This window comes from Taurulus bubalis (assembly GCF_910589615.1).
Source record: "Taurulus bubalis genome assembly, chromosome: 14".
In the NCBI taxonomy this organism is placed as follows: domain Eukaryota; kingdom Metazoa; phylum Chordata; class Actinopteri; order Perciformes; family Cottidae; genus Taurulus; species Taurulus bubalis.
In genome coordinates, this window is record NC_136602.1 from 15,930,556 (window position 1) to 15,946,251 (window position 15,696).

General features: G+C 41.6%; 1 protein-coding gene across 10 annotated transcripts in view; it reads left to right on the plus strand.

Moving 5' to 3' along the window:
* Positions 1 to 15,696, plus strand: part of LOC306746766 (neurexin-1a-like) — a gene marked incomplete at both ends in the record, with an annotated part of 231,168 nt that overhangs the window by 94,950 nt on the left and 120,522 nt on the right. For 9 of the 10 annotated variants that reach the window (XM_079229729.1, XM_079229730.1, XM_079229732.1 and 6 more), the window contains 4 exons: positions 5,360 to 5,563; positions 7,685 to 7,711; positions 13,615 to 13,737; positions 14,206 to 14,587. In XM_079229729.1, coding sequence (XP_079085855.1) covers positions 5,360 to 5,563; positions 7,685 to 7,711; positions 13,615 to 13,737; positions 14,206 to 14,587 — 736 coding nt within the window. The remainder of the gene's footprint in view (positions 1 to 5,359; positions 5,564 to 7,684; positions 7,712 to 13,614; positions 13,738 to 14,205; positions 14,588 to 15,696) is intronic. The other variant, XM_079229727.1, reaches the window with a different exon arrangement.

The window sequence follows — 15,696 nt, forward strand, 5'->3', positions numbered from 1 at the left end:
GTATATTCATTATCAAGGCGAATGTCAAAAAGAGCCCAAGTATGTCACACTGTTATCGCAGCGTGATGCATCCACACAGGGACGGCAGAGAGCAGGAACGGGTTCTCTCATCGGGAAAAAATTAACTCCAGTTGGAATGAAGCGCATCCCACGCAGTTACATGTGTCATCATGCATATGCTCATATGAGCATGCTTTTCCTCGGTGCTCAAGTCACTCACCTTTTTAAAAATGATGTTGCCTAAATACCCTGTTGGGATGTAGAACATGTCTGGCAGAGATCCTAATGAGACAAGAATGATTAGAAATCGACTGAGTGAAATGGAAGCAAAACCAAATGGAGGCACAAAAGAAAAAAGAAAAGATTTCCTGTTTTCTGAAATTTATTTAGTTTATTTAGTCATGAATGTCTTTTGACATGACAAGCCTTGTAAATGCATTAATGTAGTGCGCAGACAGGAAATAATATTTGATCTTAGTGAAAAAGAGAGAAAGTGAATCTCCATCTCTGATGAATGTGTCAGTTAGGTTTGGCTCTCATTCTCCACACATGCACTTCCATTCTAGCTAATGAGTTGACAGGAATTAGGGCATAGTACACGAGGGAGGTGGAGTGGGCATTGGATACAGATCGCTTCACTTCAGTAAGATAATTACTTATCCGGACTGAGTGTTCTTGGATTCAAAAAGATAAAATCCACTCTGACTTCATCTGAAAACAACAAAAGCAGGAAGCATGCAGCTCCGCGTTTCAAACTACTTCCCAGAAAGGTCTCCGCCATTATGACCCCCCTCTTCTTCCTCATTATTTAAGTATCTTCTGGCGTCTCGGCTGCCATGTTCTTGCCTCTCTTGGTTTCTAGCTGTCTCTGCTGTGAAACTAGCATCGGCGATAGTGGGAGTGGGAGCAGTGCTATGGAGGATGGGCCACGGCATGTTTCCAGCTGTTTTGATGGCTCCAGATTGCCTCTGCGCTGGTAGGATGAAGCAGGCACCAGCAGGCCGAGAAGCTGTCAAAAGAATTACCCCAGCTCTCACTTATCCATGCATGGTGTACCACCCGGTGGCAAAATACAGCTACTGCATATGGCGTAGGAGGAGGACGACGACAACGAGTGGAAGGAACAGGAGGTGGAGCTTCAGAAGAGAACCACGGAGCTATTCGCCCTATTTTGAGAGGTTTTAATTAAGCAGACAAAGCAATTTCCCCCCTTGCATCCCAAATGTCTTCCTCTTCATTGTTCCTCCAGTTGCTAATTAGCCCAAATGTTAGTCTCGGGGTGTGAGGCTAAGGCAGCCTCCCAGATGGTGTGGTAGGTGCGTTGCAGCACATGTACGTATTCCCTAATGAGATATGACATGCTGGATTCCAACACTGACAGCACCTGCATTATACCACATGGACGCTGGCTGCAGATGGATGTTTGCTTACAGATAGCTGCGATGAATAAATATAGATGTGGAAGATCAATATTCAGGTCGATACACTATATACTCTCTGTACACCACATGTGCTTGACATACATTTACATTATCCTTATCCGAGGCTCTGCACAGTGCTTTGTCCTGCTGTTACTGCTCCCCAGCAGGGATTTTATGAGCTTAACATCTTCCTCATTTGTTGTTAAATATAGTAGTCCTGCACTTTAGGTCATTTTTCTGGTATACATCATGAACATAAATTATGAATCCATTAAATTGGAATGTATCATTGCCAGGATTGTTATTAGGTGGTGGATATCACGCTCCAAAACATAGTCCTCATTGGCAAAATCCACAACTTGAGTAGAAAACATAATACCATTATTTAAATTAGTATAACTAGAAAAACTGATTCTTTGAGCACATTTATTGCTTTTCAGAGCGTAAAGCCATTTGCCATTGGCCCGAAGCTAAAGCCAAGAGGTGCAGAACATTATTGCATAATTGTGAAATGCCCTCAAAGAGGAATATGGCTGAGTTTTAGCGTTAAAACACATTTTAGCCATGCCCTTTGACGACACGCTGTGTTATTCACCACACTTGAACATAGTCACAAATTAGAGAGAGCTGGTCGTCTCATGCCTTAAGCGATGTACACAGATGCGCAGAAAATTGATTGAAAATGTGACTGTAAGAGTGCTGGGGCTTGATTTTCTGAGAATATAAGCATGTGTTGTGGAATAGAGGTTTGGTTTGGAGTCAAGTAGACAATCACATTTTTATTTCGCACACAAACCTAAAGGAATTATTCCAAAGAGTCTATAGTCAAAGAACTATATTTTATCTGTACATTATAGCTTTTGATGTCTGGTTTCCACAGCTTCTTAAAGTGGGTCTTCTTGAGAGACTGATAGCACAGCAAAGACTGAAGATTAACTTGTAAATCATTAAACTTTAGTTGTAATTCTCCTTTAATAGGCCTAATTGGCAAAAAACCCTAATTTGCACATACTAAATCTTTACCATCTTGGCTGCCGCGTGTATTCCCGACAGCACGAGCTGAAGATGCAGATTCCACCGCTCTGAACGGACACAAGGATCCATTTTCTATCTTTGTTCTCATTTCGCAGCCTTAATGAAGTTGCCCTTCGGTCACAGGGCAGCAGATGTGATGTTGGCCTCTGATGATGGTGCCGTTTCTTTCTGTATAGAGAACAGTTTCCCCGTCTCTTGAAAGCCGCTCAAGCTGGCAGGTTGTTTTCACACGTTTAATAGCAGTGAGTGTATTATCTGGATTGTGTATACTAAGATGCTCAAAGACGTCTGCAGTGAAGAAGACATGAGCAGCTTTGAATTATTTATGATATCTCAGAGCCATGAAAACATTTTCCAAAAGCCTTTGGCAGGTGTTTTCTGGCAAGTTTTGAATTGGATTGGGCCCGGCGCCCTGATACTGCGGGACATCACAATCCTGTGACATGCAGCTGACAGCTCTCCCTTCCTGCAGAGCCTGTTCACTTTTGGGATGAGTGGAGGAAGAACTGTGTGTCTGGCTGCCTTTAGTACTCCTCTTAGTAGTACAGCCTAATTTGTTACTTCCCTGAAAGTGGCCCCCCACACTCCGATCCCTCCTTGGTTTCTTGTGAGAATCAGAGAACAGTGTTTGTGTTGTGCTTTAAAAGTCAGGAACTGAATGCTTGGTTTAGTTATGTATCCTCCCTCTCCCCCCCGACTGCCTCCTCTTCAGCTCCAGCTTCAGGTCCTTTCAATTTATTTGGATAAATCGACATGGAAGTGCCATTAAAAATGACACTTCCAGGATTGGATTTTTGACGGGTGCTCACTTTGCATTAGGTAATGATTCCCTCACATGTCATTCTCCGTATTTTAATATCTATCTGGATTTTGCTGAAATTCATAAGATAGGTTGTCTAAAATCCATAAATAAGCAAAGGAGACATCTTGCATAAAATTCAGTATTTACTCCAGTTGAGATTAATTTGATCTATTTGGTCGGGGGAAAAAAGGGGATTAATTATGAGTGAAATGTTCTTTATTTTTAAAATATGTTTTACTGGGCACAACACATAACTACTTTTCTTCCCACCTTGATTCTTAGTGGCAGTTTGTTTTCATCATAATGGAAGTCAACGAACCAGACTACATGCCTTTCATACAGTCGGTAATTAACAAACCAGTGTTGACACACCACTGTACCTTTTTTAAGGACGAGAAGAACACATCAATCAATTTCTCATCAATATCAGCGCATGTGTTTGTATCTTCTTTTGGTTTGAGCATAACTGATCCGATTTCTCACCGAGGCATTTTAAAGGGGATAAGGTTTTTGCAGTGCAGCACTCGGATCCGTTACTCGTTGTTTGGCAGTAATGATTTTCACGTCCTATCTTCCCACCGTAAACATACACCTGAACAACAGACACTTACTATTTATTTGTGTGCGTGTACAGTATCAGTTACATATCAAGAATACGTCAAATACTTTCTGCTACTAGAGAATGCTCTGATTGGGTCGCCGTGCTAACTAATATAGCGGCGACAAAAAACTTTTTTTCAAGTATTGGACGCTTGCTCCGTTTCTGCTGGCATCTGCTAACAGTGTTTAAATGCAGCTCTTTGCTTCAGCTGCCTGGCAGGAAGCAGACAGTTTAGCAGTGAGAACTCGTTTGTCACACGCCCCTGTCATCTGCAGCATACCCCAGGAGGGCGTGGAGAAATTGGATTTGGGTGAGGAATGTGACGGAGTCATCCCAGGGGATGGATGTGACATTGGCTCTGTGTGAAGAGGAAGTGGTGATGAGGTGGTGTGTGTGTACATTGGTACCCCATCTCCCCCACCACTCTCCATCTCCCGTCCCTCCAACTTGGCTTCTATCGGTCTCGGCACCGCAGCTGCAGTAATGGCTTTGTTATTGGGTTACGGTTTAGTTACACTACCGGAAATGCTGTTACAACCCCCTGCCAGCGTTAAACAATCTCCCCTGCTTTTCTCTAGACGGCTGCCTAATGCTTTGAATAAATGCAGTCACCCTGAGCAGAAGCTCAATATTCAAGGTCCGCAAACTATTAGAATTCTGTTGCTGTTTGTGTTTTTTTTCCTCGAGTCAATATCAATTTGTCCTTTTTGTAATTTGTCACTGCTACATTGCAGATAAAAAAATGTGTGGCTGTAATAATTGTATTTGTTTGCCTGTATATGTTCCTGTTTTGTTCACTACTGCCCTAGCATTTGTCTACCTCCATACTGTTTTCACTGATAGAGGCTACCACCTTAATTGGGCCCACAGAAGACAGGACTTATAGACTTGTGAGAGAGTTTGTATCTGTTAGCTGTTATGTGAATGTAGACTAAATATGTGTGCATGCCATCTAGGAGTGAGTTTTGAATTGACCTATTGATTTTTTTCTTTATTGAATTTTGTAATATCAGTTCAGTTGTCTAGTTGTTTAAGATTCATCTGCAGTCCGAATGAATACAAATAACTACAGACCTGCAAAGCCTTTGTCTGAGAAGCACATCATCCAGAGACACTACTGGAAGGAAGCCCGTAGTTTTCTGTGTTAAATCATTCTTCTATGAATGCGCTGGATGCTGGATGACAAGTCAATACAGGCTGCTAGGCTTGCTCACTGCAAAGCAGTAGTAGTATTAGTAATCGTCCAAAAGACACATAATGGGCTTTCACACTGTTATATGGTGAACTTCAAATCACAATACTGTAGTTGAACATGTATGTAATGTTTAATATCTCCACCTTTTAATGTATGCCTTTCATCAAGATTGAAAGTCACAACATTACATTAAATCCACAAAGGACTTCATTGACTGACAGCCGCGCTCATCGGTTCACCATATTAACTGCTTCAGTCCATTTTACCGATCACTCATCTCGTTTCCCTCCTTATTCTCTCTGCAGAGGCGACTATCCTCAGCTACGACGGCAGTAAGTTTATGAAGGTCCAGCTGCCAGTGGTGATGCACACAGAGGCAGAGGATGTGTCTCTGCGCTTCCGCTCCCAGCGAGCCTACGGCATCCTAATAGCCACCACATCGAGGGACTCTGCTGACACCCTGCGTCTCGAGCTGGAGAGCGGCCGCGTCCGTTTGACTGTCAATTTAGGTAACACCTCGGACATGCACTGACTGCAGCGCCAAAGTCACGTGTCACAAACACACACACACACACACACACACACACACACATACTCTCTCTCACACACGCAGACACCATGTACATATTTTGAATAGAGGGAGAGGTTGTGAAGACTTTCAATGGCAAGAGTCTGCGGCTCTCCGCTCACTGCCAGTTGAGCACACAGCTGCTGTCGCCCAGCAGGGAATGCTCGCCGCCCGTTCCATCAGCTCGCCTCACATCAAGATCCATACATGTGTTTTGCTCTAAAGGGATTGTTGTATTCTTTCCTGGTGTTGTTGTATAAGGAAGCTAATAATTCTTCAGAAGATGAGAATGTGTATTAAATCACAACTCTTCTAATTAAGTGATTAGCGAATACGATGCAGACCTTAGTTGCGAGTTGTGGCAAATAAATGCCCTGCAATCATTTGTTCTCCTAGTATGCAGTTGATTGCACATAAATCGGCAACTCTGTCTTAAATGAGCGCAGGACTAGATCTGCCCACGCCGGCAGCAAAAAGCAAATTGAGGACAAAATGAAAAACTGTGAGAGAGTGTGTGTGTGCTTATTTGCTCAGGAAAGAATCCAATGATGCCTGTGAAAAGTTTGATATCTCTCAAACGGAGCAATGCCGAGCAAATGATAGCCATCTATTTCTCCTTTCCACTGGCTAAACAGAAATGGGCTCCCTAAGCGGAGCCGTTTAGCGGTGCATACAAAGTAGACCGTCTGCGTCTTCTGTCGACCACAAGGAAGCATGTGTCCCACCACAGAGGACAACAGCGCCACACACTGACGGGGCTGACGAGTCAGATCACTGTGACTCCAAAAAGATGCCCTCTGATGAAAACAACACATAGCCATGTTTTGTCTTCTTTGGAATTATCATTGACAGATTTTAGAGTTTTTTGTTTTTTTCCCCGGCCATCAGTCCCTTCCAAAAAGCAGAGCATTCCCTGTGAGGGTAGGCTGGTGTCGGTCTCTGGCTGTTTGCGACCACTTTTCTGCTGTGGTTGACAACACACAACAGGCAGGGCCAAATGGGATGGAGGGGAGGGAGTTTGATCTGGGTCACCTTTCTTAGAGCACAGCATGAGTAGAGCCTGAGGAAACAGAGAGGTTAAAACAAGATTCAGGAATTGTGGCAGTCAATATGGCATTACTGCGTGCTAGAAGATTAGTTTGTTATTGTGTATTGGCAGTAGACACATTTATTATGGATCATTATAGCTCATTCTTCTACTTGTAATATTAGTTCAATGGTCCTGATTGAGCTAAATTCTACCTACTTGACATTCTGATGGGCAGTGGTAAAGCAGCTTTCAGATTGAGTTACAGGAGCTCTGTTACAAGTCAAATTTTGCCTTGAAATGTTCACTTAATATCAAAGTACGTAAGAATTACCAGCAAAATGAATTTAAATAATGAAAAGCCGAATGAGTCACTCATTATCCTGAATGATGACGATTATCACTGACGCATTAACTTTTGAGCAGCATTTTAATTCTTGCTGAGGTGGAGCTTATTTTACCTACTTTATATATTGTGAGGTAGTACAATCTAGACTGCATCAGCGCACCATATTTTATAATGACCCTATGTGTTTTATGTAAAAGGTTAATCTGCAAACTGACAACTAACTATTGCAGTCAGATGAATGTAGTTAACTGTTAACTGCCTCTAAAATGGAGTGAAATATAAAGTGGCATAATAGCTTCCTCCTGGCCCTGTCTGACCCTGACCAAAATCTGATGCTCTCATACTGTATAGAAGATCATATCCTATATAAAAATATCCCTGTGTGCAACATGTAAATCATTCAGTTTGGCTCCACGGGAAAACAAAGCAATACAAACAATGTTGCATAACTAAACTGTGGCTCTCATGATTTTCTGTTCTACATTGCTTGAACACATATTCCTCTGGCACAGCTACACTGCAGTGCTTTTACCAGCTCGCTGCAGCTCGGGGCCATGGTGAGAGCATCAGAGGACGGACAGTGTCTGTGTGTGTGTCCCCAGAGGGGTGGACTGTATGCTTTAATGATGTCTGCAGCTGTAACGTTGAAAGATGAATTTATCTCTCATCTATTCTTCCCCATCTAGATTGTATCAGGATTAACTGTTCCTCCAGTAAGTTACTGTTCACCTTTCTTCTTCTTCTTCTCTAACTCTTACTGTTTCTGGACATTCATGTTTTATTATCTAGAAGTGGTGTTATGCGGTCATGTTTAGTATGTCTTCTCTACAGCCATTAAAAATCCTGGCATTAAAATCTCCTAAAGCTATGCCAACAGGAATTTATCCGTGCACTGAAATATATCTGACTTGCACCTTGCATTGACATAGGCGTTACATTTTATCGCGGTGCAAGAGCCACGGGTGCATCAGAAATGCCTGCTGGCGCTGTGTGCATCTGGTGTCCTGGAGAAGGATGAGCAGTGGGGAGGAGATGGAGGGAGGCTTGAATTAATGACAAACCCAAATATGGCAGTCAGCTGTGATTCCACACGCTGAGTTGTTTTCTAATTAACAAACCGCTCATAAATTCAGGTTGATATAAAACGCATGCTTTGGAATTGCAGGTATTTTAGACATGCATGATTTCCTTGTCTCCCCCTCGCAATTTTTTGTTTTTTTTCTACTTTGGTATTTCAAGCCGGTTGTAAATTGATGAGGCCATTGAAGGCACAGAGGAAATACAGAGTGTGATTTTTATTATTCTCATTAACCTGCCTCACAGAGCAGAAAGAAAAGGATGAATAGGGAGGGAGAGAGAATAGATATTGTTGTGGGAATTCATAGTGGATATCTGTGTGTTTGTATATATGTGTGTGTGTGTGTAACAAAGAGGTTGCATTGCAATATTTTGGGAGGTAAATATCCCTAACATTTATTATTCAGGAACAGTGATGAATTAATAATTACTTCTCTGGAGTCGCAATACGTGAGCCCTCTTCCTGGTTAATGACTGAAGCGACGGACAGACTCTCAATATCAGTGAATACCAACAGCAATAAGACAGTTTAAGCTCTATAATGGAGTGAGCGTCGCATATTGTATATGGCACGTCGTTCTCCCTGAAAGTGTTGGATATGTTATCTAGGGCTGCAACTAACGATTATTTTAATAATCGATTAATCGGTTGATTATATGTTCGATTAATCGATGAATCGGATAAAAAAGCAAAAAAACATTAATTTAAAACCCTTTGTTCAAAAACAGAAGTGACAGTGCAAATTCACAGTGCAAAACATGTTCAGAAAGCACAAACAGGTTGCTCCTTGAACATCCCCGAGCTGTTAATTAAACAAATTAGATTAAAATGGACTAACACTAAAAACATACACATGTATGCTTTACATCTGCCTTTTTTCTGTAATTGATCTCCTTGGAGTAGAGGCTGCTTTAGCATGCCCTGCTTTATCAATATGTATGAAACACTGGGACAGTGGGAAGCTGTACTGCTCCTCTCACGTCTGTTTTGACCGAAACCTCCAGGCCCAGCTCCACCTCATCTCAGCTCTGCATATAGAGCGTCCTCTTCCTCAAACTATTTCATTCTGGGCCTCATACGACCACGAAATGACGTTGTCGGCTAAGCCCAACTACGTGATTTGATTCAGTCTAATTTGAGTAAAAAAACAACCTGCAGCCAGATCCGCCGATGTGCCGATTAAACGTTAGCGAGTGACAGCGTGAACTGAACCAGACCAGGTGGTTACGGCATGTTTCACCACGTTACGGTTTTTTACACGCAAGACTGAACTGTAGCGGAACATAACGTAACTTTAACGACAATACACAACCCAAACACGTTAGCTAACGTGATAGCAAGCTGACTAGCTTCCATTAACAACAAGTTTGAGGGAAATGAAGCCGCTGTAGACATCTTAACGTTGATTGGCCAAGACTCGACACGTCACATCCAAGATGTTCTATTTTTGCTAAGATCACAACTTCAGCATTTCTCAGTCTCTCACTCCAATCTCAGACACACTGGCGGCTCTGCACCGCTCTTTTTTTTTTCTCTGCGACTTTATGACTGCCGTAATAATCGCGCGACACAACGAATCGATAATGAAATTCGTTGCCAACACTTTTGCTAATCGATTTTTAGCGATTTTATCGATTCGTTGTTGCAGCCCTAATGTTATCTCTGTGTATGTGTTACAGTATTTGAAGGTCATTGCCTGATGAGAAGGAGAGACTTACACAACAAACGCCTCTGCACAGAATCACACGATGTGACCTCTAGACACGCTTCTGTGAGCCAGCCCGTCTTAACACCTTTCTAAATGCTAAATAGCATTGTTCATGCATCTTGGATTGCATCCCTTGTTTGTGTATGCAAATACAAAGCTCTAAGCTCTAATTCCCCCCTCTAATGCTTTAAAAGGTCGTTCTTTGTTTGTGAGGCTGGTGTGAAGGCATAATGTGTGCATACATGGACTCTAGGGGTTGTGTTACTAATATTTTCCAAATATTTAACTGATTACTTAATTTCTATATTTAGTTCTTAATTTTTCTCTGCTAATATGTTTGAATTCCATTTATTTTGCTAAAATAGATGAAGTCAGGATAAGTGTTGAACATGGAAGCATTGGTTGAAGGTAAAGACCTCTAAACCAATATTTCACGCACTCTTTAGATGTTCAGGACGAACAATTGTTGCTTTAGTAACCAGCATCAAAACTGTCGTGTAAAGCAGTATGTGGTCCATTTTCGTGTGTAGTCCCTTTATTCTCCATACAAATAATTGTCTTCAATGACACTGTGCCATATTGTCGCATTTCCATGGATGAATTATGGTTTCACAGATGAAATACAGATACAGATGTGCTGTATTGTAGGCGTTTTTCACACACAACTAAGCTATAATTCAAAGAGAAAATATTTTGATTTGATCAACATTTAATATAATGATGAAGGGTAAGCTAATATTTAAGTATAATAGAGAAAAAAGCAGGAAACGGCAACTTCAATAGACCCAGAACTATTTTCGTCATAAGAAAATGTTTAATTACATTCTTGGAAATAACTGTTATGGCAGTGCATTTCCACGTATGAAGTGTTTAATTCCTATTTTCTAGGTTATCATTTTTCTCTGTGTTATTTTGGTCCTTTTTTCTGTGTTAATTAATGTGTCTTGTCAGGCGCTGCAGCTCCGGTCAGCTCGGTGGATGGAGAATTTCAGCAGCGACTCAAAGAACACATCACTGTCAATTAGAGACCTAGGCTCCCTGGGGCTGCCCATAGCTGTCTGAAGGAAACACTGCCACTTCGATTTAAACACCGTTAACGGGCACTGAGTGACGACAAACTAAAAATATGAACTAAAAATATCTTGTGACAGATTGGATTTTTTTCCCTTCTCATCTGACATTCTGGTCTACAATTAATTTACTTGAACTGCAGGATAATCACAATTTACAGTGAAGAGGGCAACTTAATGTAATTATTATTTTGATGACCTTCAGCAACATTTAAAGGCATGTTTTCGCTCATAATTGATATTTTCCATGAATCAGGTTTTGTTTTGAACTTTACATTTAATTGTAAATATGGGATAAGCACCAACTTTTGCAAAAAATAAATAAACACAACAACCAATTATATTTAAACCATACTATGTTTCTGCACCATTATAAACTGAAATGCCCGGTGAAGGGAGACAACACTGAAGTACTTGAAATGAAAGAGCAATTACTAGGATGTTCTCTCCTGTTGCACTGAATTAGTTTGATAAAGAGACCTACATGTTGGCTCAGAGGTCCTCATAGCAAATATTAGCTGCCTAAATTAAAAGCTGGAAAAAACATTGACATCTCCCAAGTGTGTTTGGTGTCACACTGTACGGTAGTTAACTTGACACCATTACACAGTTATTGCTAACATTTCTCTAATGTCAGTATTAACGTCGTGCTCAAAACAACCTTTAAACATGTTCAGTATCGAGCAGTCTCAGTTTATAGAACAAAAAAACTCAAATGGCCAGCAACTGCAGATTAGTATTGATTGTCATCATTTATTGTTTTAACACTATTTAACCTGAATGATAGCTTTTTAGCGAGCAAGGCATTGATCGAGCAAGCATGTTGCCGAGCGCTGTGGCCGGCTGCTTGGTCATCGAGTGACCCCTCCGCTCCACCTGGGTGAGTCACAGTGGTGTGCAGGCAGCACCAGTATCGGGCCTGTCATCCAGCTAGCCGAAGCTGATTGACTGGATAATCGCATCTTCTCATGCTGCCCCATGCCACAGTTCTCTACTGTTCCTGTGGGCATGAAGTCAATGAGGCAGGGAGAGATCACTGCGGATCCATCACTGCAGATAGATCACCATCAGTGAGGCACTAGAGAGGGATGGACGCGGCAGACAGTGGGCTGAAGGACCTTAATGTATGGCCAGCAGCTGGCGGTTTGGACCACAGACTGCACTGCAGGCATAAACCCAGGCCCTACTGTAGTGAACGTTGTGCACCTTAATACGATTGACCTCTTTTCCCCTTTCTTTTCTCCTTGGAGAGCGGGACAGGATGATGGAAGGCAAAGATCAAGCATGCTTTCAAGTCCAACTCCATCCCATTATTTCATATCTCTCCTCCCTAATCCCTCACCAGTCGTCTGGTTTCAATCCTGCCCCGGTGTTTAGTGCTTACAAAGCGCAACTGTGCCTCTGAGATTGACTGTGTCCCAGTACTTTGGCACCCTCACATTTGCATACACATTGCATCGGGGCTTTGCAGATTGCAGAAAAGGAGGAAATAAATAGCCACAAATGGGTGCATGGGAATGAAGATGGCACCCATCTGAAAGACTCCCCACAGTGGACAAGGTATGCGTAGCCTGAGGGTTTTAGTCACGTCACAGTGGCTAGTTCTCATTGGCCTGTTGGGTTATGTATGCGCAGCAGGGGAACATCAGAGTTTGTATACGGCAAGTCAAGGATGCTCTAAGACGGAGGCTGCATGCAAAACATGATGTGTTCCCCATATTAGACCAGTGTTGTAATTTCTATTTCTTTTCTTTCTGCTCGAGATCACGCAGATTTGGTGCAGTCGCTCGGATTCAGCTCGGATTCTAAATCTGATTATCTCTTCTTGAGGTTTTTTGGCACCTTGATTCTGTGTGACATCTCCATTTCTGCCCACTAGCAGTGACACACTTAATGCAAAATGAATATGCTGGTTTCAGCAGTCAGTGAAGGGATGATTCAGAGATGTGAAGTATTGTTATTCGTTAAATATTAATCAGTTGAATGTTCATTTTGTATTATTTATGGATTAATGAGAGGGCATTGAATAGAATTTGTGCAGTTTCTTTCATGTTCAGTGAACGGCTCCTTTTCCAAAACACCCATTTATTTTCAAGGGTGCTGATACAAATCACATTCTGTATTTCCTGTTTTTTTTGTAACACTGAATTTCCAGGGACAGTTGTCTATTTTGTCTTTTAATGGGTTCTTTTCACCACCAAGGACACTGCTTCTGTTATGCAAGTGTTTATTTCAATACTACCGTTTCATGTCACGTGGTGGACAGAGAAATCAAAAACTGGGTTGCACAAGATGGAGAGTGATTCCCGGTGGTTTAGTGCTTTGCTCCGTCGTGGGCTTTTGGCTGTTATATGCTGCCACCAAGTGGCCTTATAGGAACACAGCGATATCACAAGAAATAAAAGACCAGCTATAATGAAATGTCTATTCCTCCCGTTTCTATTAAACACTATACATTTACAACAAAACAGTCAGGTTTAATATTGTCGGCAATAATGACGGGAGAATTCAGAAATGTGATGCCTTATCTAATGGGGCGATCAGGGCAGGAAATGCAAGTCAGAACGATGTGCTTTTATGCCCCATTAACGATGTTTACCTTAATGTTTTCTGCCTCTGTCAAACTACTCAACTCCTTCACTTTGTCCTTCTTTTGATCTCCCTCCTCTCTATCTCTCAGCCTGTCTGATAATATCTGTGCTTTCTACTGTATGCATGCATGCATGCATGTGTGTTAACCGTTGTTTGGACTATCCTGCAGGCAAAGGCCCAGAGACTATTTTTGCGGGTCAGAATCTGAACGATAATGAGTGGCACACGGTACGTGTGTTCAGGAGGGGCAAGAGTTTGAAACTGACCGTAGATGATCTGCAGTCTGTGGAAGGTACTTCTCCTCATGATCCTCTGACCGAATGCTTTTTGATGCCGTTTGAAACTTATAAGTCAATGTTAAAACATGTCCTTTAACGGAACACCAAGAATGGCTGCAAAAAGCCACAATGTGCGGAATTTGTCATAGTGGGAGAATGTTTCCCATTTAAGTTAATATAGCTGTACATTTGACAACAAAACTATGTAGACAGACTTAAGGGGAAGTTATCTTTGACATTTGGTGTGTACTGTTCTGTTTTGTACATTTCAGACTTCTGTATTGCTCAACCCCTTAAAAAAGCAGCCAGTTTTAATGACTTATTCACAGAAAATCTAAATTTAAACTTTTGTTTCAACAATTTGGTCTGTACATGTGTTATATTAACTCCTGCACATCTTTCCCCCCTCCCCCTTTAACAAACATTGTAAATAATGTAATTGTTGCATTAACATCCTTTCTCCCTCCCTCTGCTGATCAAAGGTCAAATGGCAGGTGACCACACCCAACTGGAGTTCCATAACATTGAGACAGGCATTGTGACTGAGAAGCGCTTCATGTCCATGGTGCCGTCCAACTTCATCGGCCACCTCCAGAGCCTCTCTTTCAACGGCATGGCCTACATAGACCTCTGTAAAAATGGGGACATTGATTACTGTGAGCTCAATGCCATGATCGGCTTCAAGAACATCATCGCTGACCCCGTCACCTTCAAGTCGCGCTCCAGCTATGTGACCCTCACTACTCTGCAGGCCTACTACTCCATGCACCTTTTCTTTCAGTTTAAAACCACCTCCTCCGACGGCCTCATCCTGTTCAACAGCGGGGATGGGAATGACTTCATTGTGGTGGAGCTGGTCAAAGGGTGAGTGGATGCAAAAACCTCATCCGACTGTTCTCCCATATGTGTACAGCAGATCTAGTCTGTGGACAGTGAGGACTCCTGCACCAAAAATGCTCACAAATGTGTTTAAAAAGGAAGACAATGTATTGTGGTTTGCCACTTCGGGGTCTAAAAAAGCCCAGGTAAAGTAAATGTAGACAAATGAATTGTCAAACAACAATATTTCCAGTACTCCGATATGTTTTCAGGGAATTTTTTTTCAATAAGTTTACATTTGAGTGGGTGGCTTTCTTGTTTTGGTTCATAAGAGGTAGCTGCTCATGCTCCAGTAACCACACAGCTCTTCTCTTTGCACACTTTACTTAATGTATAGGGCAATCTTACCTGCCGCCAGGTGTAAAGACAAGTAACCATTTCAACTGTTTAATTAGTTTAAGAGTAGTTTATTAAGTTGTCCATATGAATGGAATACAGTTGTATAATGCAGCTCTTCATACAACATGACAGTTTCCAAACCAAATATAATTCCTGACAGCTTTGACGCCTTTACCATAGGAATTCAAATTATTTTCTTATCACCTCTATGCCAGAATATTTACTGAAAGAGCTGGGGGCTATTACTGTTCTTTTTAATCTTCATGAAGGCACAACAAATACCCAACATAAAAGGAAATCAACCACACAACGGCACATTTCTTCTTGCTGAAATGCTGTATAGAATGACCTTCTTTTAAGTATTGCCTGGAGTTAAAGTATTATTCAATATGCTAAACATTAAAGTCATACAATTTAATTAAAATAAGCATGCAAATCAGAAATTGCCTGTAAACCAAAGAATTCAAGACCAATTTTCCTCAGCACAGCCCACAACCTTTTGTTAATGCTGCAACCTGCCAATTATTTAGCTCCTTTTTAGACAGCTGCACTTTCTGATACTCTCATATCTGCACATTTGAACACACAGGCACACAACAACAAGCACACACTCTTGCTCTAGTTATCAGAGGTTTTTTAAACTTTTTTATTTTTCTATTTCTAGATTTTATTGTTCTTGTTCAAATCGGATGAATTTTGTCTGTTACGCAAAGGCTCCGTATATAAACTGGACTTTAATGAATACATGCATATTT